Below are 26,862 nucleotides of genomic sequence, written 5' to 3'. Positions count from 1 at the left end.
TGCCTCTTATGTTCTAAGATTCGAGGTATAAGCCACTGTGCCTGGCAACAATAATTTTAGATGTCTAGAGAGTTTCTTCCTTATGGGGGAGGGGAAGGAAGAAGGTCAAGTCTAGTCCCCGAGTATTGCTTGCATGGTACCTCACAAACCTTGACATCATATTTCATTCTACCCGTTAAAAATATTTTTCTATATCTCCCTGTGATTTCTTGTTGTCCATGAGTTGCTTCGAAAGGGATCATTTCCAAGTTTACTATTTTCCAACTGTAGACCGCACCCTTACAAAGAATGTGAGTGCCTGTGAGGCTGAATCTTCTATGATGTTGATAAGATGCAGTAGATTGCTGCTATCAACCTGTGACTTCCACAGTTTCCATGGGGATCACCCTTATCCCCCCTCCACAGTCCAGAAGAAAGAACTTCAGACAGCTTTTATGGCATCATTGCTCTCAGATTCCATTGGCCAGAACTCTGTCACATGACTTCACCTAATGGTGAGACAGTCTAGTGTTTTGCCTACAAAGAAGAAAATGTGTTTAGAAGAACAGCCAGAAATCTCTTTCTGTTCTCTGGAAGAACTTGTATAAGATAAGAAATGCTAGCATCATGGGTATACAGTAGAAATTGTAACATTTTGGGGACCACCAGTTTCTTTGGGGAAAAGTTTTTGTAACTGCTGATTCAATGTAATGAATTTGAGTTCTCTTTGGTCTCTCTCTTTCTCTCTACCTTCCCTTCCTCCCTCCCTCCTTCTCCCCCTCCCTCTTTCTCTTGCTCTCAACCTCTCTCTGTCTTTTTTTTTGGTTTGGTTTGGTTTGGTTTGGTTTTTCAAGACAGGGTTTCTCTGTGTAGCCCTGGCTGACCTGGAACTCACTCTGTAGTCCAGGCTGGTCTCTAACTCAGAAATCTGCCTGACCCCGCCTCCCAGGTGCTGGGATTTAAACGCGTGCACCACCACTGCCCAGCTTGTCTTTCTTTTTAATTCCCTTTCTTTATATTTTGAGTAAAAGCGTGTGGCTTACTGTCTTCGTAACAAAATCAGCTTAGAACTGCATGACAAGGCCCTTTCTCTTACTGCTTCCATTTACAATGCTCGCACCTCTCAGCTCTCTGACTAGCCAGTGCTCGCTTAGATCTGTAGTTAGGCTCAGCACAATCTTTTCAGTAGGTTTAACCTTTTCACAGAAAGAGTGTGTTAGTGGCCGTTATAGCCGCTCTGTTTCCAACCGGAACGCCTTTCCCCAGGCACACAAAGAATCCTTGCCTTTGTACTGTGTTGCTTTGTGGGGCTGGTACTATAGGAAGTCGTGCAGGGTTTAGGAAAAGTCACTGTTGGTTGGGGCGCTGTCCGCACAGGAAGCTCTGCCACTTCTTCACTCACTTTTAGAAATGATTTTTCAGATATTCATTATTTTAAGGAAGCTTTAAATATATTAGCATTCATTACCGACAGCATTTTTTATTTCAACTTCTGTGTGTTCTTTCTTTATTTTAATATGTTAACTTATGTTTCAATATAAACTTGTTGATTTTATTACTCATTCTCTGAGTCTTGATTTTTTTTTTTTCCTGTTGCTGGAGTCTACCCCAGGACTTATGTGAGGCAGGCACTCTAGCATTGGAAGAATTGGATAACTAGAAAAGTTTCTATAAAACTGTGTCCAGTGACAGCCCACTGGTGGTTTTCCTTATTTATTTTTCATTGTTCTTTTTGGTTTCAAAATTTAGAACACTGTTTTTTACAATAGTAGAGAAAATTCAAAAAAACGAAGTAGAAAAAAGGGACAATAACAAACACCCACACAATCTCTTAAATAAGTGGGATTTTTTTTTTCTTATTAGCCATATATCTGAGATGGAACATTAAGGTCAGTTTGTATTTCTCCCATAGTCCTGTTCACCCAGAGTAATGGCTGTCATAAATTTGATGTATTGCTAAGTACCATGTGCTAGGGTTGCTGAAATCTCAGTACACATGGGTTTCTCTGGGTAGCCATGGCTATACTAGAATTCTCTCTGTAGATCAGGCAGGCCTTGAACTCACAGAGTTCCATTTGCCTCAGCCTCCCTAGGATTAAAGGTGTGCACTACCACAGTCCAGCTAAGACATATCTTTTTTTAAAAAATATGTAATCCAAAAGCTCTATAGTGCTGATACTGAGGAAGTCTGCACTTAGTTTAACACTATTTTTCACGCATAACTTATTTAATGACTTTCTCATTTGGGCCATTTATAGCCTTTTTGTGTCTAAAATATCACTTTGATAAATAACCTAAATAAATAAAGAGTAAAATATCCATATCAATAACTCTAGAATTTGTTTTGTTTGCTTGCTTGCTTGCTTTTCAAGACAGGTTTTTCTGTATATCCCAGGCTGTCCTAGAACTCACTTTGTGGACCAGGCTGGCCTCCAATTCACAGAAATACTCCTTCCACTGCCTCCCCAGTACTGGGATTAAAGGTGTGCACCACTACTGCCTGGTGAATGTAGATATTTCCAAACTCAGTAAGCTACAAAATGAGAGGCACTATCTTGAAGCTAGAAATCACTTAGAAAATTAAAAATCAAAAAACAAACAAACAAAAAGCCCATGGTACTAAAACAGTCTTTTAAAACAAACAAACAAATAATGGGAGCAGAGAGATGGCTTAGCAATCAAGAACACTGGCTGCTCTTCTCAAGGACCTAGATTTGATCCCTAGCACCCATATGGTAGCTCACAACCATCCCAGGTCCAGAGGATCCAATGGCCTCTTCTAGACTCTGCAAGTTCAAGGCACATAAGTAGTACACAGACATACATGCAAGCAAAACACCTATACACATAAAATAAAAATGAAATTTAAAATTACCATGTGAGTAAATATTGTTTGTTGAGCTTATTCCCCATGGCTCTGTACCCTCTTTTGTCATCCCCCCCCCATTAGTTCTTCTGTTCCCCTAGACAGCTTCACTTCTCCATACATGATTTTATGTCTCTATACATAGGAATCACAAATGAGAGAAAGCATGATGTTTGTCTTTCTGACCCAGCTTAATTCACTTAATATGTCTATGTTCACTTGCATCCATTCTCCTGTATATGACATAGCTTTTCTCTTCTTGATGGCTTAGAAAAGTTTCACTGAGTGCTTGTGACTACACACACACACACACACACACACACACACACACACACCTCTGCTGTTAAATGCCTAGGTTGGTCTATGAAAGCTTTCTCCAGTTTGCCTTATGCTTGTGTAACAGAGTTCACTCTACTTACATCATGGTTTCTTAATTCTCAATTATTTTTTTATAAATACATTGAGATGTTTGCTAGCAACGAAAATAGAAGAAAAAAAAAAAAACCCAGAACACTGGCGTTAATTCCTGCACAGCTTTGGTTCCTTTACTTCTTTTACATGGTCTTCAATTTTGCCATCTCTAAAGTGAGATCCCCTACGGGCTTTCCCAGTTCTATTTATGGTGTGTCCTGTGTTGCTCTCCCACTCTGGGTCTTCCCATTTATTTGGATAGTATAGGACTAGAATTCAGGCTCCCCAATTTCTTGGTCAACCTTAATGTCACATATGTTATATCATTGTAAACATCACCTCCTTAATTTGCCTAGTGAATTAGGTGACATGTGCATGAAATGATCTTTTACCATCTATTTCTATAGGTGTCTTTAGTCACTTAACCTACTTTATGGCTGCTGGAGCTCTTAGTCTGGGAATTGGATTCTTTGCTTTGGCATCTGCTTTGTGGTTCCTGATTTGCAAACGAAGGTAAGGCTTAGTAGAAAGTTATTTCTGTTGCTACTTCATAACTGTAATTTTGTTGCTTTATGAATTGGAGTGTAAATATCTGATATACAGGATATCTGATATGTGACCTCTGTGAAAGGGTTGTGTGACCCCTAATGGGGAGAGGAAGCAATCCACAGGTTGAGGACTGCTGAGCTAGAGAGATACAACAGCAGTCTGTGCATTGAAAACCCGAGGAATAACAAATCCTACTTTACTTACTGGAAGACGTGGATCTGGTAATCTAAGGCTAGAAATCAGGGGTAACCTTCCAGTTTGGAGGTTAAGGCATGACTGAAGGGAGACCCCCTTTCTTTAGGAGCCATTTAAGAGAACTGACAAAAATCCCCTGACAGGGTTAGAAAGTGCTCTCCCTCCAGAAACACACAAAAGATCAACTGACACCTTCTTTTCTTTTCTTTTTTTACTAATCATTTTATTTGTTTATATTTCAAATGATATTCCCCCTTCTCGGTTTCCCCTCCACAACCCTTCCATCCCACCCCCCCCCTTTGGCTCTATGAGGGAGCTCCTCCACCCACCCACCCACTCCCACCCCACCTCTCCAGCATCCCCCTACACTGGGACATCAAGCCTTCACAGTACTAAGGGACTCACCTCCCATTGATGCCAGATAAGGCCATCTTCTGCTACATATGTATCTGGAACCATGAATCCCTCCATGTATTATACTCTTTGGTTAGTGGTTTAGTCCCTGAGAGCTCTGGGTGGTCCAGTTAGTTGATATTGTTCTTCCTATGGGGTTGGCAGTCCCCTTCAGCTTCTTCAGTCCATCCCCTAGCTCTGCCATTGAGGTCCCCAGGCTCAGTCCAATGGTTGGTTGTAAGTACCTACATCTGTCATAGTCAGGTGCTGGCAAAGCCTCTCAGGGAACAGCCATGCCAAGCTCCTGTGAGCAAGCAACTCTTGGCATCAGCAATAGTGTTGGGGTTTGGCTAATACCTCTTCTTCAACTCTAAAATTTTGTGTTTCTATTTACTTAATCTGTTCAGAATTTGTATTCTGGTATTTTTAAAACTAGAAATTCTAAGTTCACCTTCCCATATTTTCTCCCAGTGGGCTTATAAATCTCAGCACCTATCTCTTTACCATGTACAAGTTAGAAAGTATTCATTTGTTCCTTATTTCAGCAAGTATTTAATATATGTACAATAGAACATGAATAATAAAGGAAAATCTTTGTTGGCTATCTTCTACTGTTATTGGAATTGAGGATACAACTGGGAACAAGGCAGCAAATGTTCTTATATCCTAGACTTGATAGGAAACAGACAACGAGCAAACACACCAGGTAGACAAGGAAGGACTGGATAAGGACTCCAGTCTGAGACTAGAATGAAAAGAATAAGACTTCTGGAATGCCTTGTGCAAAATTTTCTAGGGGCAACAAAATGACCTTGCATATAATGGCACTCACTATGACACCCTGGTGGAAGGAGAGAAGTGACTCCTGGGGCTTGTTCTCTGACTACTATTTATGCATATGTACTCCACAGCGCGTGCGCACACACACACACACACAGTTTATAAATACAATTTTGCAAAAATAAAGCTTTCTAAGCTGAAGGGGTAATAAATACCAGGACCCCAAAAGGCGGAATGATCATGGCATTATCCAATTATCTGAAAGAGTATTTGTGAATAATTACTAGGGAAAAAGAAAAATAATTATGAAATTGAAGAGTCCATAGGAATTAGTAGGCTAGATTATAGGAAGTTGATTTTATTTTCTGTGCCATTGTAAGGTATTAGATGAGAATAGCTTTCTCATCCAGATACTGAGTGTTTACAACATGCTAGGCACTGCTCTAGCTGCTTTATATAGTCTCATCTAGATTTAGCACTATGAAGTGCAAGCAATATTATAACTAATATAAAGACTATAACCAGGCTTGATAGCTCATGCTTATAATACTTGGGAGGCTGTGGCAAGAGGATGAAGAGACCTGGCCAGCCTGAGCTGTACAGTGAGACTCTACCTTAGAAAAATAGTTGAGTACAATAATTCATTTCTCTCAACACTTGGGAGGATGAGGCAGGGGGATCAGAAGTTGAAGGCCAGTCTACATAACATAGTGAATTTGAGGCTGTCTCATTAAGAAAGAAAGAAAGAGAGAGAGAGAGAGAGAGAGAGAGAGAGAGAGAGAGAGAGAGAGAGAGAAAGGAAAGAGATAAAGAGAAAAATGGAGCAACGTCAGTCAGTTTTTCTGCTTAGTAAATACCTAAGACAGATTTGTTAGACCACATGATTGCTTTTGTTTGTTTGTTTGTTTGTTTGTTTAGATAGACTTTTACTATGTTGCCCTGACTCAGCCATAACTCACTATGTAGAACATGCTAGCTTTGAACCCACAGAGATCCTCCTGCAAGTTCTGGTATGTGCCAACATCACCCAGCACATTTTAAGAGACTGCAGATAAAAGTGAGTGTGCACTCCTAATAAGAAAGTATGGCTGTTATGGCTTATAGTCCCAAAAGATGTTTCTCTGTGAAGCCTGAACCTTAATGGAGCAAGTAGAAAGGAGACAGGCAAATAAGAAGCCTAGCTTTCATCTGCGAGAGACGGGAGGATGTTTTGAACTAGTGAGACCAGAGGAAATGAAAAGAAGGGGCTGGACCTGCGATATTTTACAGGTAGAGTGGCGACTTGATAGATCGCATGAAGTCAGGAGAGAAGAGGGAGGTGACAGGATTAAGGCTGACACCTAGGACTTTATCAGGAGCAGCTGAGTAGCTGTGCCATTTTCTGAGGTGGGAAAATTATAATGGTGATCAATTTTTGGGGAGAGACAATAAACTAGAAGTTGTGTGTTCAGTGTGAGTTTAAAAGCCTACTGGAAGTCCAAAATGGAATTGCTGTGTTACAGTTGGATGTGCCGGTATAAACTAGGAAGCCGGAATGGACGATTAGGTGTAGTAAATCTAAAGTCATAGGACTGGGGGAGACTAACCAGGGAGGGGTTGCTGAGAAGTGACCTGTGGCTGTGCCCTTCACACTGCCTGCATTTGGAAACTTGGCAGATGTGTGGGAGAAAAAAAAATCAATATTTGAGAAGAAACTGAAAGGTGGAGAGTCAAGGAAATAGACATTTTAAAATGTCACAAGAAGGAGGTGAGAGCCAGTTCTACTGAAGTCATGACGTTAAGGAAGATGAGGACAGAGAAGTGGCTTTGATTTGGGGAAATGGAGAGCATTTAACCTTCATGAAATGTTGGTGCAATGACTGGTTCAGAGGCCAGTCCTTGAGAACAATGAGATGTGAGAAAATTGAGAAAAGTATAGATGTCTCTCTCAAAAGGAGTGTGCTGCTTTTTAAAGGTCTTGCAACATATGCTGATTAAAACCCCTGTGTATAAATACTAGCGACTATCTCAGGTAGCATAGACAATCATCTAATCTGATTCTTGTTCAATAACATTTTATGTGCAATGTTTTTCAGAGAACTATTTGAGGAGTCCAAGTTTAAGGAATTTGGTGAAAATATGAAGCAAGGATCATGCAAACCAAAGCTTAAAGCTCACCCTCAGTGTGTTTTCATTTCCCGGAACTTCCATGCTGGCTATTTACAATCACAGGTAGAGTGTCACATTTTAAAGCTGTCTCCTCAGAGCTGTCACCAGCATGTTGACGTTGTCGTTTTCACTGTTATGTTTTAGTTTAAGATACAAAAGCATGGAGCCAAAAGTTAAATTATCTAAACTGTAAGTTCATACAACAGGAAAACTGAAGCTTTATATTTGAGGGAGGGGATGTGATAAAGTTTTTAACTGAACAGAAAAATTAAATGAAAACATCTCCAGTTGCTTTTATATACCTTTCAGCCAAAAAACAAGCAAACAAACAAAACAAAAAAACAAGTACAAAACCCCCTACTTTCTCCATATTAGGGTTGAAAGATGGTGGTATGTTGCGGGTGGTGCGGGCAAACTTCTCAGGACTAGAAGAATGAAATTTGGAGATAAGAAGTGCTCAGATTACCAGATAGTCTGATCAAACCAGTTAATTGTAATTTAATTCAACTTGACAAAGGTCTACTAACCCATATTATATTTGAAGATTTTGCCCCTCCCCTGTTGGGAATAGTAAGATACCGCCCCATTCTTCAAGATGCTTGTGTGATACTGATGAGAAGAGCAGACTGCAATTAACAACGTTAAGTGTCAAAACAGTGTCACAGGACAGGGCAGAACACGGTAAAGAGTAATAGAAATGGAACACTATGACATAACCGAGCTAAATCCATGAATTAATGGTAGTGCTGCATTTGGAGGTAGAAACCAATGGCAGATGGGACGACGGGGCTTCGTTACACAACCTTCACCTTGAATTCAAGTTGAACACAGCAACCCCGCCCGTCTCATAACCATATGGTAACACTAATTTGCCACTGTGCAGACAAAGACCAAAAAGAGATGAGCCCAGACCTAGATAGGCTATAGTCAAGGTAGAAGAAAACTAAACATTAGCCTCAGTCTGTCCTTTCACCAACAGAAGGACATAGTTTGGGCAATCATGAACAAAGGTGCAATGTGGAGGCTTTTGTATGGATGTGACTTTTCATCTCATTTGAGACCACACCAAAGAGAAGAGTCACTAATGATAGTGTGTGTGTGTGTGTGTGTGTGTGTGTGTGTGTGTGTGTGTGTGTGTCTTTGTGAGAAACTGTGCCCATTCATGGCCCCCCAGCTATGGAGAACTGCTGTTCCACCCCACATCCTCGTCGTCGCTGGCTGTGTCCAGTTTTCAGCGTTCACTATTTATAAGAGATGCAATCGAAATGCTCACTTGTGATCACAGCTGTCTAAGGACATGCAGTGTTAAGCATGTCTCTAGGGCTAGGGCCAGATAGACTGTGGGCTCTGATCTCCATTTACCATGATTTATGTTGGTGCTGAGGAGTCTGATGTCAACCAGGGCTGTCTGCACGTTAATAGTTTTTCTTCTTTGTCGTACCTTAGGCCTCTGCAGCCACACTTAGCTTTTTCAGTCTGTGAGCTGAGCATGGTCTCCCATAATCCCAAGACTTCCGAGTTATTACTCTCTGGACTGGTGGATGTTCTAGCTGAGTAGTTTCTTTCTGCCTGTTTCATCTGAAGCAGGAGAAGCTTCCACAGCACAGGCAAACCTACTTTCATCATTTTAAAATCCATTTAGTAGGGCTGGAGAGATGGCTTTGAACACGGGCTGTTACTGCAGAGGACCAGGGATCCAAGGCCCTCTTCTGGACTCTGAGAGTGCTACAGATATACAGAGAGAGACATCCATACACAACACTAAAAAATAAGTCTTTACTTGAGAGAGAGAGAGAGAGAGAGAGAGAGAGAGAGAGAGAGAGAGAGAGAGAGAGAGAGAGAGAGAGAATATTTGCCTGGAGCTGGAGTTACAGGCAGTTGCTGGTTGAGTCTCTAGAACAGCTTTATCCAGAGTTTCAGAGGGTGCAGACTCACAGTAGCTAACCTCATAGCAGAGAAGGTGGCTTCAGAAGTCGACTCACCTGCTGACGTCAATCAAAGTTATGTTGATGGCATCTTCTCCCAGGCATCAATGGTGGAGCTACCTGCTGCCTACATTTTGGGGCTTCTCAGAATCTGTCCCTTCAACACTCTACAAATGTCCCCTAGAACCGTCTCTGGGACTGGGGCTGTAACAGGTAGAAACCCAGGCTCCTTGGCATAATTCTTGCCTCCTTGGTCCATTCTCAGGACCCTAGGGTAGTTACGTTTTAAAGATTATATCCCCTCTAAAGATGATGCCTAGCCGCATCCCCTGAGCCAGGGAGATGCACTGTGGGATGCTGGCCCATCCCACAGTGGGTTGAAGTCACTGACTAGAGATTTGTGAGTGCTATGGACATGGCCTGTGAGAAGCACTGCCTGTCTCTTTTGACCAGGTCCTCTGAACGACCTTCTGGAGAAGGCTTCTCTGTCCCTTCCCTCTGCTGGAAGCTTTGAGGCCGGAGCTGTGTTGGGCTTGGCCTTGTCAGTGCCTTCTCTTCCTGTTTCTCTCCCCTTTGCAGCCATGCTAGATCACCTCCGTGGATTTGTGAACTCTCTCTTCACCTCCTCCTTTCTTTGAAATACGCTGTGCTTACACTGCACGATTCTTCTTCACAGGACTGTATGGAGGCAGCTTCTAGTGCTCCATCTGACCCAAAATCTCTCCAAAGTTGTTTCTTGAGATGGGATTTACTCCTGATTAAACTGCTAGGAACATTGTTGAAACCACATCAAAGACTTCAGAATATTATATAAAATTAGATGATAGTACAACAAGGTTTGAGAATGGCTCTTTTTTTTTAAGTTCTACATGCTACAAGAGAAAGATTTAGTGAAAAGCTGAGTAATCTATGGTAAGCAACTTCAAACCTCTGTGTCCCATGTGTGCATGTTTGTGTGTACTAGTGTGTATGGTTGTGTGTGTGCTCACACGTGAGCGCGTGTGATTGTTTTTTCAATTCTGACCCGTGGTGCTAGGGCCTTGTGCTAATCCAGCACTCTACCACTAGCTCCACCCCAGCCCTTTCATTATCTTACTCTAAGAAATTGTGGGCCAGTAAGCCAAAGCCAGTTAGATGGCTCTGTAGATAAAGGTGCTTACAGCCAAGTCTGATGACCTCAGTTCTATCACCAGGACACACACTTTGAAAGGAGAGAATCAAATCCCAACAGGCCAACAGGTGTCCTCTCACCTCTGCTTGTGTGCAGTAGTTCACACACATGTACTAAGAGTAAGAGAGAAAAAAGTTTCCTTAGCCACTACCCACAAGTCAAAAGCTGTCAATACCAAGGCAAGATCCATGTCTTTTTCAGTATAAATCAAGATATTGTTTTAATTTTTATGTGCCAGTAAGTGGTTTTGCATATATTTGAATCTATACTCTACTAGTAAAATCTCTCTTTGAATCTCATATTTTTTCTAATTGTATTATTAATATTGAATTAAGAGTATGTTATCTATTGTGGAAGCAACTCCTTTGTTGACTATATTTTTCATTTGTCATTGTTTTTGTTTGTTTGTTTGTTTGTTTTTGAGACAGTCTTTTTTATTAGATATTTTCTTTATTTACATTTCAAATGTTATCCCCTTTTCTAGTTTCCCCTCTGAAAAACCCCTATAACCTCCTCCCTCCCCCTGCTCCCCAACCCACACACTCCCATTCCCAGTCCTGGCCTTCCCCTATACTGGGGCATAGAACCTTCACAGGACCTAGGGCCTCTCCTCCCATTGATGACCGACTGGGCCATCCTCAGCTACATATACAGCTAGAGTCACAAGTTCCACCATGTGTTTTCTTTGATTGGTGGTATAGTTCCAAGGAGCTCTAGGGGTACTGGTTAGTTCATATTGATGCTCCTCCTATGGAGCTTCAGACCCCTTCAGCTCCCTGGGTACTTTCTCTAGCTCCTTCATTGGGGACCTTGTGCCCATCCAATGGATGATTGTGAGCATCCACATCTGTATTTGCCCGGCACTGGCAAAGGCCCTCAGGAGACAGTTATAACAGGCTCCTGTCAGCAGTTTCTTGTTAGCATCTGCCATACTGTCTGGGTTTTGTGGCTGATTATTGGATGGATCCCCAGGTGCAGCAGTCTCTGGATGGTCCATCCTTTCATCTCAGCTCCAAACTTTGTCTCTGTAACTCCTTCCATGGGTGTTTTGTTCCCTATTCTAAGAAGGAACAAGGTATCCATGCTTTGGTCTTCCTTTTTCTTGATTTTCTTGTGCTTTGCAAATTGTATCTTGGGTATTCCAAGTTTCTAGGCTAATATCCACTTATCAGTGAGTGCATATCAAGTGAGTTCTTTTGTGATTGGGTTACCTCACTCAGGATGATATCCTCCAGATCCATCCATTTGTCTAAGAATTTCATAAACTCATTGTTTTCAATAGCTGAGTTGTTTCCATTGTGTAAATGTACCACATTTTCTGTATCAATTCCTCTGTTGAGGGACATCTGGGTTCTTTCCAGCTTCTGGGTATTATAAATCAGTACCCCCAGAGCTCCTTGGAACTAAACCACCAATCAAAGAAAACACATGGTGGAACTTGTGACTCTAGCTGTATATGTAGCTGAGGATGGCCCAGTCGGTCATCAATGGGAGGAGAGGCCCTAGGTCCTGTGAAGGTTCTATGCCCCAGTATAGGGGAAGGCCAGGACTGGGAATGAGAGTGTGTGGGTTAGGGAGCAGGGGAAGGAAGGAGGGGATAGGGGTTTTTCAGAGGAGAAACTAGGAAAGGGGATAACATTTGAAATGTAAATAAAGAAAATATCTAATAAAAAAATAGGGCTGCTATGGACATAGTGGAACATGTGTCCTTATTACATGGTGGAGCATCTTCTAGGTATATGCCCAGGAGTGGTATTGCTGGATCTTTCAGTAGAACTATGTCCAATTTTCTAAGGAACTGCCAAACTGATTTTCAGAGTGGTTGTACCAGCTTGCAGTCCCACCAGCAATGGAGGAGTGTTCCTCTTTCTCCACATCCTCACCAGCATCTGCTGTCAACTGGGTTTTTTAACTTAGTCATTCTGACTGGTGTGAGGTGGAATCTCAGGGTTGTTTTGATTTGCATTTCCCAGATGATAAAGGATGTTGAACACTTTTTTAGGTGCTTCTCATCCATTTGGTATTCCTCAGTTGAGAATTCCTTGTTTAGCTCTGCACCCCATTTTTAATAGGGTTATTTAGTTCTCTAGAGTCCAACTTCTTGAGTTTATATATATATTGGATATTAGCCCCCTATCAGATTTAGGATTGGTAAAGATCTTTTCCCAATCTGTTGGTTGCCTTTTGGGCTTATTGACAGTGTCCTTTGCCTTACAGAAGCTTTGCAATTTTATGAGGTCTCATTTGTCAATTCTTGATCTTACAGCACAAGCCATTGCTGTTCTGTTCAGGAATCTTTCCCCTGTGTCCATACCTTCGAGGCTCTTCCCCACTTTCTCTTCTGGAAATTTTAGTGTCTCTGGTTTTATGTGGAGTTCTTTGATCCACTTAGACTTGAGCTTTGTACAAGGAGATAAGAATAGATCAATTCACATTCTTCTACATGCTAACTGCCAGTTGACCCAGCACCATTTGTTGAAGATGCTATCTTCTTTCCACTGGATGGTTTTAGCTCCTTTGTCAAAGATCAAGTGACCATAGGTTTGTGAGTTCATTCCTGGGTCTTCAATTTCATTCCATTGATCTACCTGTCTGTTGTTGTACCAGTACTATGCAGTTTTTATCACAATTGCCCTGTAGTACAGCTTGAGGTCAGGCATGGTGATTCCACCAGAGGTTCTTTTATTGTTGAGAATAGTTTTTGCTATCTTATGATTTTTGTTATTTCAGATGATTCGCAAATTCTCCTTTCTAACTCTGTGAGGAATTTAGTTGGAATTTTGATGGGGATTGCATTGAATCTGTAGATTGCTTTAGGCAAGATAGCCATTTTGACTATATTAATCCTGCCAACCCATGAGCATGGGAGATCTTTCCATCTTCTGAGATCTTCTTTGATTTCTTTCTTCAGAGACTTGAGATTCTTGTCATACAGATCTTTCACTTCCTTAGTTAGAATCACACCAAGGTATTTTATATTATTTGTGACTATTTTGAAGGGTGTTATTTCCCTAATTTCTTTCTCAGCCTGTTTATCTTTTGTGTAGAGAAAATCCACAGATTTGTATGAGTTAATTTTATATCCAGCTACTTCACTGAAGTTGTTTATCTGTTTTAGAAGTTCTCTGGTGGAATCTTTAGGGTCTCTTATGTATACTATCATATCATCTGCAAATAGTGATTTTTGACTTCTTCCTTTCCAATTTGTATTCCGTTGATCTCCTTTTGTTGTCGAACTGCTCTGGCTAGGACTTCAAGTACTATATTGAATAGGTGGGGAGAGAGTGGGTAGCCTTATCTAATCCCTGATTTTAGTGGGATTGCTTCCAGTTTCTCACCATTTAGTTGATGTTGGCTACTGGTTTGCTGCATATTGCTTTTATTATGTTTAGCTATGGGCCTTGAATTCCTCATCTTTCCAAGACTTTTTTTATCATGAAGGGGTGTTGGACTTTGTCAAATACTTTCTCAGCATCTAAAGAGATGATCATGTGGTTTTGTCTTTGAGTTTGTTTATATAGTGAATTACATTGATGGATTTTTTGAATATTGAACCATCCTTGCATCACTGCGATGAAGCCTACTTGATCATGATGGATGATTGTTTTTATGTGTTCTTGAATTTGTTTTGTGAGAATTTTATTGAGTATTTTTGCACTGATACGCATAAGGGAAATTGGTCTGAAGTTCTCTTTCTTTGTTGGGCTTTTGTGGTTTAGGTGTCAGAGTAATTGTGGCATCATAGAATGAATTGGGTAGAGTACCTTCTGTTTCTATTTTGTGGAACAGTTTGAGGAGTATGGGATTAGGTCTTCTTTGAAGGTCTGATAGAACTCTGCACTAAACCCATCTGGTCCTGGGCTTTTTTTTTTTTTTGGTTGGGAGACTATTAATGACTGTTTCTATTTCTTTAGGGGATATGGAACTGTTTAGATCGTTATTCTGATCCTGATTTAACCTTGGTACCTGGTATCTGTCAAGAAAATTGTCCATTTCAACCAAGTTTTCCACTTTTGTAGTAGGATCTGATGGTTGGTTTTTGTTGTTGTTGTTGTTGTTGTTTTTTGGTTTTTGGGTTTTTTTGCATTTCCTCAAGCTTCTGTTGTTATATCTCCCTTATCATTTCTGATTTTGTTAATTAGGATACTGTTCCTGTGCCCTGTAGTTAGTCTGGCTAGGGATTTATTTATCCTGTTGATGTTCTCAAAGAACTAGCTCCTGGTTTGGTTGATTCTTTGTATAGTTCTTTTTGTTTCTACTTGGTTGATTTCAGCCCTGAGTTTATTTTCTGCCTTCTACTCCTCTTGGATGAATTTGCCTCCTTTTGTTCTAGAGCTTCCAGGTGTGCTGTCAAGCTATTAGTGTATGCTCACTCCAGCTTCTTTTTGGAGGCACTCAGAGCTATGAGTTTTCCTCTTAGGACTGCTTTCATTGTGTCCCATAAGTTTGGGTATGTTGTGGCTTCATTTTCATTAAACTCTAAAAAGTCTTTAATTTCTTTCTTCATTTCTTCCTTGACCAAGTTATCATTGAGTAGAGTGTTGTTCAGCTTCCACATGTATGTGGGTATTCTATTATTTATGTTGTTATTGAAAATCAGCCTTGGTCCATGGTGATCTGATAGGGTGCATGGGGTCACCTGTTTGGTGACTGATTACATGGTCAGTTTTGGAGAAGGTACCATGGGGTGCTGAGAAGAAGGTATATCCTTTTGTTTTAGGATGAAATGTTCTATAGATATCTGTTAAATCCATTTGTCTCATAACTTCTGTTAGTCTCACTGTGTCTCTGTTTAGTGTTTTTCCAGATTCTGTCCATTGATGAGAGTGGGGTGTTGAAGTCTCCCACTATTATTGTGTGAGGTGTAATGTGTGCTTTGAGTTTTAGCAAAGTTTCTTTAATGAATGTGGATGCCCTTGCATTTGGAGCATAGATATTCAGAATTGAGAGTTCATTTTGGTAAATTTTACCTTTGATGAATAAGAAGTGTCCCTCCTTGTCTTTTTTGAGAACTTTAGGTTGAAAGTCGATTTTATTTGGTATTAGAATGGCTACTCCAGCTTGTTTCTTGGGACCATTTGCTTGGAAGATTGTTTTCCAGCCTTTTACTCTAAGGTAGTGTCTGTCTTTGTCCCTGAGGTGGGCTTCCTGTATGCAGGAAAAAGTTGGGTCCTGTTTATGTAGCCAGTCTGTTAGTCTATGTCTTTTTATTGGGGAATTGAGTCCATTGATATTAAGAGATATTAAGGAAAAGTCATTGTTGCTTCCTGTTATTTTTGTTGCTAGAGTTGGAATTCTGTTCATGTGGCTATCTCCTTTAGGTTTTTTTTTTTTTTTTTTTGAAAGATTATTTTCTTGCTTTCTTCTCTAGCTTAGTTTCCCCCTTTGTATTGAAGTTTTCCCTCTATTATCCTTTGAAGGGCTGGAGTTGTGGAAAGATATTGCTTAAATTTGGTTTTGACATGGAATACCTTAGTTTTTCATTCTATAGTAATTGAGAGTTTTGCTGGGTATAGTAGCCTGGGCTGGCATTTGTGTTTTCTTAGGTCTATATGACATCTGTCCAGGGTCTTCTGGCTTTCATAGTGTCTGGGGAGGAGTCTGGTGTAATTCTGATAGGTCTGCCTTTATGTGTTACTTGACCTTTTTCCTTACTGCTTTTAATATTCTTTCTTTGTTTTGTGCATTAGGTGTTTTGATTATTATGTGATAGGAGAAATTTTTTTTCTGGTCCAAACTATTTGGAGTTCTGTAGGCTTCTTTTATGTTCACGGGCATCTCTTTCTTTAGGTTGGGGAAGTTTTCTAAATCATTTTGTTGAAGATATTCACTGGCTCTTTAAGTTGGAAATCTTCCTTCTCGTCTATACCTATTATCCTTAGATTTGGTCTTCTCACTGTGTCAGAATTCATCCTAACAATAGACCACAAAGAATGTATCTACCTTCTTTTTGAAAGTCTTTCTTTTCAGCACCCTTTGTTTTGCACATACTAGCTTAATGGAGATGCAGGTCAGTTGCTGCCAACACTTATATGTGGCTTGTCTCTAGAAGGCTCATGGGATGGAAAGCCGCCTCTGGGGCAGCACAGACAGGGCAGAAACTTTAGGAGGTGACGCTCTAAGCAGAGTTTCACCCTCAAGGGTGGACGATGCAGCCTCGCAGAGAGGATCAGGATCATAGGAATGGACAAAGAGTAACACATGCATGCTTAGCCACCAGGTCATCTCTAGCCCTCAGATTTTCAAATGATAATTGGTTTTTCAGTTAATATATTTTAGCAAAGCAAAACATCTTGTGGGGAAAAAATTTCTTCAAAAACATAACATTTCTTACTAAAATATAGAGAGAGTATATGAATTGTAAAGATACAAATATACAAATTTCCCTCATTTTAAAAAAATTCAAATGATTTTTTTATGTAGACGGAGAAAAGAGAAAAGGAAGAAGCAGAAAAAAAAGGTACTTTTTGTTTCCCATAAATTGTTAGAAGTCTTACTGTGTAGCAAATATTACCTTAAATCTTAAAGAATCAACAGGCTATCCTAAGTGTTATTTATTTAATGTTCCATGAAAAATCAAAAGAAATTATCAATGGTCTGTGAATTGGCATATCTTTTTAAAGAAAAAAATCGTAATATCCCATCTTAGAGTGTGAGATTCATTCTTTTTCGTATTTGAAATCAAAGGTATCATAATGGTGACCATGCATTAATGCCAGAAGCCTGGACTGAGTCAGGGTATAAGACAAAAATCAAAATTTTAAGTTTCTTGTAGCCATTTAACTGTTTATTCCACGTCTCCATATCTCAAAACTTGTCCTACATAATTTAAGAAATGATTATAAAATACATTTTGAACAATTTTGAATTTAATGTATAAAATATAAAAGTTAACATGTAAAGTATTGTAAAACGTATTTTAGGAAATGTGATCTTTTCTAAAACTTAAAGTTTGAGGTTTGGTGGGTTTTACTTGGTTGTTATTTTGCTTTTCATTTTGGGCTTGTTTTGTTTTAAGACAGATTTTCCCCTACTTAACTCTAGCTGGGCTGAGCTGGACTGATGACCTCAAACTCTGTTCTGCCTTGGCCTTCCAAGTATAGGGATTGCAGCATGTACCAACACACTGGCCTAAATAATATGAAAAGCATGCGTCTTCATATGTAGGTTGAAATCAGCCTTGTGTCTGATTGATGATGGGTGATTTCTCTGTTTCCATCTGCTCATTTGTAAAGTGGTACCAACAGTAACTACTCTGAAGAATTTTAGGGATAGCAACTGAGTTCTGGAAGCATGATGAAGTGCTCTGTAGGCCCTAGAGGCTCTAGAGAAATGCTTGCTGGTGCTGGAGAGATGGCTTAGCAGTTAAGGGCACTGACTGCTCTTTTTAGAGGACCACGGTTTGATTCTCAGCACCACCATGGTGGCTCACAACTCCATAACTCCAGCCCCAGGACACCCATCACCCTCTTCCGTCCTCCAAGAACACCAGTCACTCACACACAGAAAAGAAAATAAATCTGTTTTAAAAATTTCAAAGCTAGTTGTGGTGTCACACACCTTTAATCTCAGGGAGGCAGAAGTAAGAGGATATCTGTCAGTGCAAGGCCATCCTGGTCTATATAGTGAGTTTCAGGACAGCCATAGTATGTAGAGAGACTCAGTCTCAAAGAACATAAATAATATGTATATACTTTTATGTGTATATTTCTAAATACAGCCTGTTCAGTCCATATGTTACTTGTATGTATGTGTTCAGGGATGACCGTTAAGTACTGGATAACCAATTGGTGTGCCCGTCCCTGGAGACCACTGCTCCTGCTCCCAGATTTCCCCATTTTCTTGTAGTCCTCAGTGTAGGGCTGAGGCCTTGTGCACTTTCCCCTGTGCACTTTGGCATGTGCATTGGTGCCAACCCTGTTCAGCTTATAGTTGGGCAGTCATGTTGGTGAGATGTTATGGGTGTAGCTTCAGACACAATTTCATAGCAAACTCCCTGATTGTCTAGTCTTTTTCTCTTTTCATCCTCCCTCTCTTCAGCAACATTCCCTGAGCCTTAGGTACTGGAGTGTTTTGTAGATGGACCTATTGGGAGTGGGTCCACGACTCTGTGTTTTGATTGGTTGTGGTTTTCTATAGTAGTCCATGAACTTTATTTATGTATTTAGTTAGTTAGTTAGTTAGTTAGTTAGTTAGTTAGTTAGTTAGTTTTTGTTTTTTCGAGACAGGGTTTCTCTGTGAAGCCCTGGCTGTCCTGGAACTCACTCTGTAGACCAGGCTGACCTTGAACGCAGAGATCCACCTGCTTCTGTTTCCCTATTGCTGGGATTAAAGGCATGTGCCAATATTATCTAGCAGTAAATGTGAAATGTTGTATGTCTTTGTATATATCTTAAACATTTATTATAAAAATATCAAAATAACTTTAAGAGGACAAAATATGTCATGCAGTAATGGCTCATGTCTTTAATCTTAGCACTTGGGAGCAAAGGCAAGAGGATCTTTATCAGTTCAAGGCCAACCTAGTCTACATAGTGAGTTCCAGGACATCCATAGCTATGTAGAGAGACTCTGCCTCAAAATAAATAAATAGATAAATAGAGTTTCAAAGAAAAAAATGCCTCCTATTGTTATTGGCAGAAGGCTACCCCATACATGGGATCTTACCACTCACTTTGGGTAAAATGATTTTTTATGATCTTGCTCATTATTTTTTCTCAAAAAATAATATAATATTAAACTATAAATTATTAAGAAAATTTTTAGCTTTAAAAAAATTTTAAGTCAGGCATGGTGGAACATGCCTTCAGTCTGAGCACTTGGAAGAAAAAAAAATTGTTCTGCATTATAGGCCAGCTTGGTCTACATAGTACAGGCCAGTCAGGGTCACCCAAAATTACATAGAGAGACGCTGTCTCAAAACAACAATAACCACGTTTTTTAATTTGGGGAGGGGGGTATGCAAGTGAGTTCAGTTGTCCAAGTTATCCAGAAAAGGGTGTTAGATCCCCTGGAGCCTGAGGTACAAGTGAATGTAAGTCCCGTGACGTAAGTGCATGAAAATAATAATAATAATAAAAGCCCTTCACAAGAGTAATGTGTGCTCTTAACTGCTGAGCCTTCTCTCCAGCACCAAGGCAACTTTTAAAATTATAATTACATTTCTCTATTCCCTTTCCTCCCCCAGTTCTCTCATTTACCCTTCTCCAATTCCCTTCAAATCTAAGACTTCTTTTTTTCATGAAATGTTACTGCATACATAGACTTAATATGCATATACATATACATTGCTAAGTACAACCTGTTCTGTCTATACTAATTGTATGTTTTCAGAGCTAACCATTTGGCACTGGACAACCAGCTGGTGAGCTCTTTCCTGGGGAAGACCTCCCCTCTCACCCCCAGCTCTCCTATTTTCTATTGTTCTCAGTGTAGGGTTGAGGCCTTGTAGACTTGTCCCTGTCCACCTTGGCATCTGCATTGGATTCATCCTTGTTCTGCTCACAATTGGGCAGTCACATGGGTGAGTCTTTATGGGTGTAGCTTCAGACATCCCAGGAGACACAAACTCATAGCAAACCCCCTGATCCTCTGGCTCTTATGATCTCTGCCCTCTCTTCCCTGAGCCTTAGGTGTGGGGATGTTTTGTAGATGTATCCACTGGGACTGAACTCTACAACTGTGTTTTGATTGGTTGTAGTTTCCTATAGTTTCTTTCTTATCTTTTCTTTTTCAAAATTTTTCATTAGATATTTTCTTTATTTACATTTCAAATGTTATCCCCTTTCCTAGTTTCCCCTCTGAAAATCCCCTATACCCCGCCTCGCCCTGCTCCCCAACCCACCAACTCCCATTCATGGTCCTGGCATTCCCCTATACTGGGGCATAGAGCCTTCACAGGACCAATGGCCTCTCCTCCCATTGAACTACTACATCCTCTGCTACACATACAGCTAGAGTCACAAGTTCCACCATGTGTTTTCTTTGATTAAAGGTATAGTTCCAAGGAGCTCTGGGGTTACTGGTTAGTTCACATTGACGATCCTCCTATGGAGCTTCAGACCCCTTTAGCTCCCTGAGTACTTTCTCTAGCTCCTTCATTGGGGACCTTGTGCTCCGGCCAATGGATGATTGTGAGCATCCACATCTGTATTTGCCAAGCACTGACAGAGCCTCTCAGGAGGCAGCTATATCAGGCCCCTGTAGGCAGGCTCCTGATGGCATCTGCCTAGTGTCTGGGTTTGGTGGTTGTTTATGGGATGGATCCCCAACTGGGGCAGCCTCTGGATGGTTGTTCCTTCAGGCTCTGCTCTGGGCTTTGTCTCTGTGACTCCTTCCATGGGTATTTGATTCCCCTCCTAAAGAAGATTCTGAGCTTCTGGGCTAATACTCACTTATCAATGAGTGTATATCAAGTGACTTCTTTTGTGGTTGGGTTATCTCACTCAAGATGATATCCTCCAGATCCATCCATTTGTCTAAGAATGTCATAAATTCATTGTTTTTAATAGCTGTGTAGTACTCCATTGTGTAAATGTACTACATTTTCTGTATCCATTCCTCTGTTGAGAGACATCTAGGTTCTTTCCAGCTTCTGGCAATTATAAATAAGGCTGCTATGAACATAGTAAAACATGTGTCCTTATTACATGTTGGAGCATCTTCTGGGTATATGCCCAGGAGTGGTATTGTTGGATCTTCTGGTAGAACTATGTCCAATTTTCTAAGGAACTGCCAAACTGATTTCCAGTGTGGTTGTACCAGCTTGCAGTCCCACCAGCAATGGAGGAGTGTTCCTCTTTCTCCACATCCTCACCAGCATCTGCTGTCAACTGGGTTTTTTAACTTAGTCATTCTGACTGGTGTGAGGTGGAATCTCAGGGTTGTTTTGATTTGCATTTCCCAGATGATAAAGGATGTTGAACACTTTTTTAGGTGCTTCTCATCCATTTGGTATTCCTCAGTTGAGAATTCCTTGTTTAGCTCTGCACCCCATTTTTAATAGGGTTATTTAGTTCTCTAGAGTCCAACTTCTTGAGTTTATATATATATTGGATATTAGCCCCCTATCAGATTTAGGATTGGTAAAGATCTTTTCCCAATCTGTTGGTTGCCTTTTGGGCTTATTGACAGTGTCCTTTGCCTTACAGAAGCTTTGCAATTTTATGAGGTCTCATTTGTCAATTCTTGATCTTACAGCACAAGCCATTGCTGTTCTGTTCAGGAATCTTTCCCCTGTGTCCATACCTTCGAGGCTCTTCCCCACTTTCTCTTCTGGAAATTTTAGTGTCTCTGGTTTTATGTGGAGTTCTTTGATCCACTTAGACTTGAGCTTTGTACAAGGAGATAAGAATAGATCAATTCACATTCTTCTACATGCTAACTGCCAGTTGACCCAGCACCATTTGTTGAAGATGCTATCTTCTTTCCACTGGATGGTTTTAGCTCCTTTGTCAAAGATCAAGTGACCATAGGTTTGTGAGTTCATTCCTGGGTCTTCAATTTCATTCCATTGATCTACCTGTCTGTTGTTGTACCAGTACTATGCAGTTTTTATCACAATTGCCCTGTAGTACAGCTTGAGGTCAGGCATGGTGATTCCACCAGAGGTTCTTTTATTGTTGAGAATAGTTTTTGCTATCTTATGATTTTTGTTATTTCAGATGATTCGCAAATTCTCCTTTCTAACTCTGTGAGGAATTTAGTTGGAATTTTGATGGGGATTGCATTGAATCTGTAGATTGCTTTAGGCAAGATAGCCATTTTGACTATATTAATCCTGCCAACCCATGAGCATGGGAGATCTTTCCATCTTCTGAGATCTTCTTTGATTTTTTTCTTCAGAGACTTGAAATTCTTGTCATACAGATCTTTCACTTCCTTAGTTAGAATCACACCAAGGTGTTTTATATTGTTTGTGACTATTTTGAAGGGTGTTGTTTCCCTAATTTCTTTCTCAGCCTGTTTATCTTTTGTGTAGAGAAAGGCCACTGATTTGTTTGAGTTAATTTTATATCCAGCTACTTCACTGAAGTTTTTATCCAGTTTAGGAGTTCTCTGGTGGAATTTTTAGGGTCACTTATGTATACTATCATATCATCTGCAAATAGTGGTATTTTTTACTTCTTCCTTTCCAATTTGTATCTCCTTGATCTCCTGCTATGGCTAGGACTTCAAATACTATATTGAATAGGTGGGGAGAGAGTGGGTAGCCTTGTCTAATCCCTGATTTTAGTGGGATTGCTTCCAGTTTCTCACCATTTAGTTGATGTTGGCTACTGGTTTGCTGCATATTGGTTTTATTATATTTAGGTATGGGCCTTGAATTCCTGATCTTTCCAAGACTTTTATCATGAATGGGTGTTATATTTTGTCAAATGCTTTCTCAGCATCTAACAAGATAATCATGTGGTTTTTGTCTTTGATATATAGATAGATAGATAGATAGATAGATAGATAGATAGATAGATAGTTATGAGCTAAGAGTTTTCCTCTTAGGACTGCTTTCTTTGTGTCCCATAAATGTTTGGGTATTCTGTGGCCTTAAATTTTCATTAAACTGTAAAAAGTCTTTAATTTCTTTCATCATTTCTTCCTTGACAATTATCATTGAGTAGTGTTGTTCAGCTTCCACGTGTATGTGGGTTTTCTATTATTTATGTTGTTATTGAAGATCAGCCTTAGTCCATGTGATCTGATAAGGTGCATGGGATTATTTCAATATTTTTGTATCTCCTGAGACCTGTTTGGTGTCCAATTATATGGTCAGTTTTGGAGGAGGTACCATGAGGTGCTGAGAAGAAGGTATATCCTTTTGTTTTAGGATGAAATGTTCTATAGATATCTGTTAAATCCATTTGTCTCATAACTTCTGTTAGTCTCACTGTGTCTCTGTTTAGTTTGTTTTTCCAGGATCTGTCCATTGATGAGAGTGGGGTGTTGAAGTCTCCCACTATTATTGTGTGAGGTGTAATGTGTGCTTTGAGTTTTAGCAAAGTTTCTTTAATGAATGTGGATGCCCTTGCATTTGGAGCATAGATATTCAGAATTGAGAGTTCATTTTGGTAAATTTTACCTTTGATGAATAAGAAGTGTCCCTCCTTGTCTTTTTTGAGAACTTTAGGTTGAAAGTCGATTTTATTTGGTATTAGAATGGCTACTCCAGCTTGTTTCTTGGGACCATTTGCTTGGAAGATTGTTTTCCAGCCTTTTACTCTAAGGTAGTGTCTGTCTTTGTCCCTGAGGTGGGCTTCCTGTATGCAGGAAAAAGTTGGGTCCTGTTTATGTAGCCAGTCTGTTAGTCTATGTCTTTTTATTGGGGAATTGAGTCCATTGATATTAAGAGATATTAAGGAAAAGTCATTGTTGCTTCCTGTTATTTTTGTTGCTAGAGTTGGAATTCTGTTCATGTGGCTATCTCCTTTAGGTTTTTTTTTTTTTTGAAAGATTATTTTCTTGCTTTCTTCTCTAGCTTAGTTTCCCCCTTTGTATTGAAGTTTTCCCTCTATTATCCTTTGAAGGGCTGGAGTTGTGGAAAGATATTGTTTAAATTTGGTTTTGTCATGGAATACCTTAGTTTCTCAATCTATAGTTGAGAGTTTTGCTGAGTATAGTAGCCTGGGCTGGCATTTGTGTTTTCTTAGGTCTGTATGACATCTGTCCAGGGTCTTCTGGCTTTCATAGTCTCTGGGGAGAAGTGTGGTGTAATTCTGATAGGTCTGCCTTTATGTGTTACTCGACCTTTTTTCATTACTGCTTTTAATATTCTTTCTTTGTTTTGTGCATTAGGTGTTTTGATTATTATGTGATGGGAGAAATTTCTTTTCTGGTCCAAACTATTTGGAGTTCTGTAGGCTTCTTGTATGTTCACAGGCATGTCTTTCTTTAAGTTGTGGAAGTTTTCTTTTATAATTTTGTTGAAGATATTCACTGGCTCTTTAAGTTGGAAATCTTCCTTCTAGTCTATACCTATTATCCTTAGGTTTGGTCTTCTCATTGTGTCCTAGATTTCCTGGATGTTTTGGGTTAGGATTTTTTTGCATTTTGCATTTTCTTTGATTGTTGTGTGAATGTTTTCTATGGTATCTTCTCTACCTGTGATTCTCTCTTGTATCTCTTGTATTCTGTTGGTTATGCTTGCATCATTGGCTCCTGACTTCTTTTGTAGGTTTTCTATTTTCAGAGTGGTCTCCCTTTGTGATTTCTTTACTGTTTCTACTTCCATTTTCAGATCCTGGATGGATTTGTTCAATTCTTTCACCTGATTGGATGTATTCTCCTGTATTTCTTTAAAGGAGTTATTTATTTCCTTCTTAATGTCCTTGATCATCATCATGAGAAATGACTTGCTTTTCTGGTGTGATATTGTATCGAGGACTTGCTATGGTGGGACAGTTTGGTTCTGATGATGCCAAGTAACCTTGGTTTCTGTTGCTTCTGTTCTTATACTTGCCTCCTGTCATCTGATTATTTCAAGTGCTTGCTGCCCTCAATATATCTGATTGGAGCCTGTCCTTCCTGTAATCTCGGTTGATTCAGGACTCTTCAGAGTCCAGCTTTCTCTGTGATCCTGTGATTCCAAGATCCTGTGAACCTGAGATTCTGGGTGTGTCAGAGTTCTTGGCAGTCAAGCTTCCTCTGAGACCCTGAGATCCTGGTGTGACCAAGTTCCTGGTATCCTGATATCCTGGAATCCTAAGATCCTAGGCCTGTTACAGCACCTGCAAGTGGTGTCTCCTCTGGAGACCTTGGGGCTGTCTGCTGTGTTTGAAACCAAAGCATACTAGCACCAACCAGGAGGGAACACAAGCTGCTGGTTAGGCAGGCAGGCCTCCTGTGTCCTTGCTTCTGCTGTCACAGGCCCCTCACGATTGTTTTGGAACAGTTGTTGCGTTCCACTCACCAGCGATCTTAAGATCCTGGGCGTGCTAAGGCGTCTGAGGAGTGCAGTCCTCTGGGGACTGTGGGACTGTCTGCTGAGTTCACGCCCAAGGTGCCCTATAGTTTCTAAGGTTTCTAAGAAACATTTTAGGCATATTGTAGAACTGACATTTCCAACCTAATTAGAATATTTTCCTGGATTAGAATATTTAAATATCAAGTATTTAATAGTCTACAGTTGATAGTGACTTTGTATTTTTCCTTATAGCATTTTCTTAGCAATGATACCCCTGAAAAGAGCCTTAAGATTTAACTTGTCAGCTAAGCATAGTGGCACATACTATAATCCCAGGACTCCGAGAGAGAGGCAGGTGGATCTCTGAGTTCAAGACCAACCTAGTCTACAGAGCAAGTTCTGGGACAGTGTGAGCTATACAGAAAAGCACTCAGAAAAAAAAAAAAAAAGTCAGGCAGTGGTGGTGCACACATTTAATCCCAGCACACCAACAGGCATACATGAGAAATCCTGCCTTGAACCTCGAGATCCAAAGACTTGACTTGCCTTTTTTTTCCTTTTAAACAGCTGTCAGAAGTCACTCTAAAGTTGAATTCTGCCTCCAGGATCCCATCAGCTGTGAGTCCCCTGAGGTGACCTCAGTAGCAAATGGCAGCAGTGTGTCAACATTGAGCTTATCAACATCAATCTCTAGTTCTTACTGCTGCCAGACCGTAGAAGAAGCCGAAGACTGGCTTACTGATGATTGTCTAGAAACCAGGATTCCCTTAAAGAATCCTTTACTCGGGGAGCCTCTAAAAAAGAAGGTGCTTGCGTACCTGTCATCCATTTCATTAGAAGAGTGGCCTGGGAACACAGTGAGCAACACATTTTGTAGCGAGCAAAAAACTGACAGCCTTAAGGAACTGTTGGTACTGAAAAACACAGAGGTTGGCAAACACAACCTTCAATTTGATATTGAATGACTTTTTTTTCTTTTGAAACCTGGTATAGAGTGAAATCATGTAAAGTTAAAACTGAATTATGAACTTCTGAGTCTCTTATCATGTCTGTACTAATAATATTGCTTTTCTTGTTCTTTATTATAAAGTAGCTCTAGCCCTTACTGGGCATTATATATTTATTTTAACTTATTTATTTATTCTCATTTTATGAGAACTGGTGTCTTGCCTCCATGTATGTCTGTGTGATTCCCAACACAATGTAAAACCAACTCACCTAACACTTAAGCCTTTCTGATCCGTTTCTTGGCTCCTCCTATTGGCGGGCTCAATGTTCAAGTCTGTAGGGACAATTTTAGGTTTGTAGCAAGGGCTCCCTCTGTAGGTGACAGCAGATAAACCGCAGTCTTTTGACAACTCACAGAAGCATTTCTTTGGATCTTTACACTCATACTTTCTTGTTTAAAAAGAAAACATAGCGAGGTGTGCAGCAGGTACACGTCTGTAATTCAGAAGCTGAGGCAGGAGCATCACCATGGGTCTGAGGCTAGTCTGGGCTACATGATGAGTTCCAAGTCAGCCTAGACTACAAAGTTTTAATTTCTCTA

General features: G+C 40.2%; 1 protein-coding gene across 2 annotated transcripts; it reads left to right on the top strand.

Annotated features, from left to right (window-relative positions):
- Nucleotides 1-408: 408 nt before the first annotated feature.
- Nucleotides 409-26,374, top strand: 4930522H14Rik (RIKEN cDNA 4930522H14 gene). 2 transcript variants are annotated; one of them, NM_026291.3, is made up of 5 exons: nt 409-494; nt 3,664-3,769; nt 7,249-7,384; nt 16,841-16,877; nt 25,881-26,374. In NM_026291.3, the coding sequence occupies exons 1-5, from the start codon at nt 479-481 to the stop codon at nt 26,276-26,278; spliced, it is 693 nt and encodes a 230-aa protein (NP_080567.1). In that variant the 5' UTR covers nt 409-478; the 3' UTR covers nt 26,279-26,374. The 2 variants fall into 2 exon arrangements, with proteins under 2 accessions (NP_080567.1, NP_001186019.1); NM_001199090.1 differs by lacking the exon at nt 409-494 and adding an exon at nt 502-610.
- The last annotated feature ends 488 nt before the right edge of the window (nt 26,375-26,862 follow it).

The sequence above is a fragment of the Mus musculus genome, chromosome 4 (genome assembly GCF_000001635.26).
Source record: "Mus musculus strain C57BL/6J chromosome 4, GRCm38.p6 C57BL/6J".
NCBI classification, from domain to species: Eukaryota; Metazoa; Chordata; class Mammalia; order Rodentia; family Muridae; genus Mus; species Mus musculus.
Note: the sequence above shows the minus strand (reverse complement) of the source record. Positions and strands in the feature narration are given on the sequence as shown.

Bases quoted from the DNA above. Each gene is read 5' to 3' on its own strand.
- 4930522H14Rik (NM_026291.3), top strand. The intron at 3,770-7,248 runs GTAAGGCTTAGT...AATGTTTTTCAG, and splicing joins TTCCTGATTTGCAAACGAAG to AGAACTATTTGAGGAGTCCA. The intron at 7,385-16,840 runs GTAGAGTGTCAC...TTTTTTATGTAG, and splicing joins CTGGCTATTTACAATCACAG to ACGGAGAAAAGAGAAAAGGA.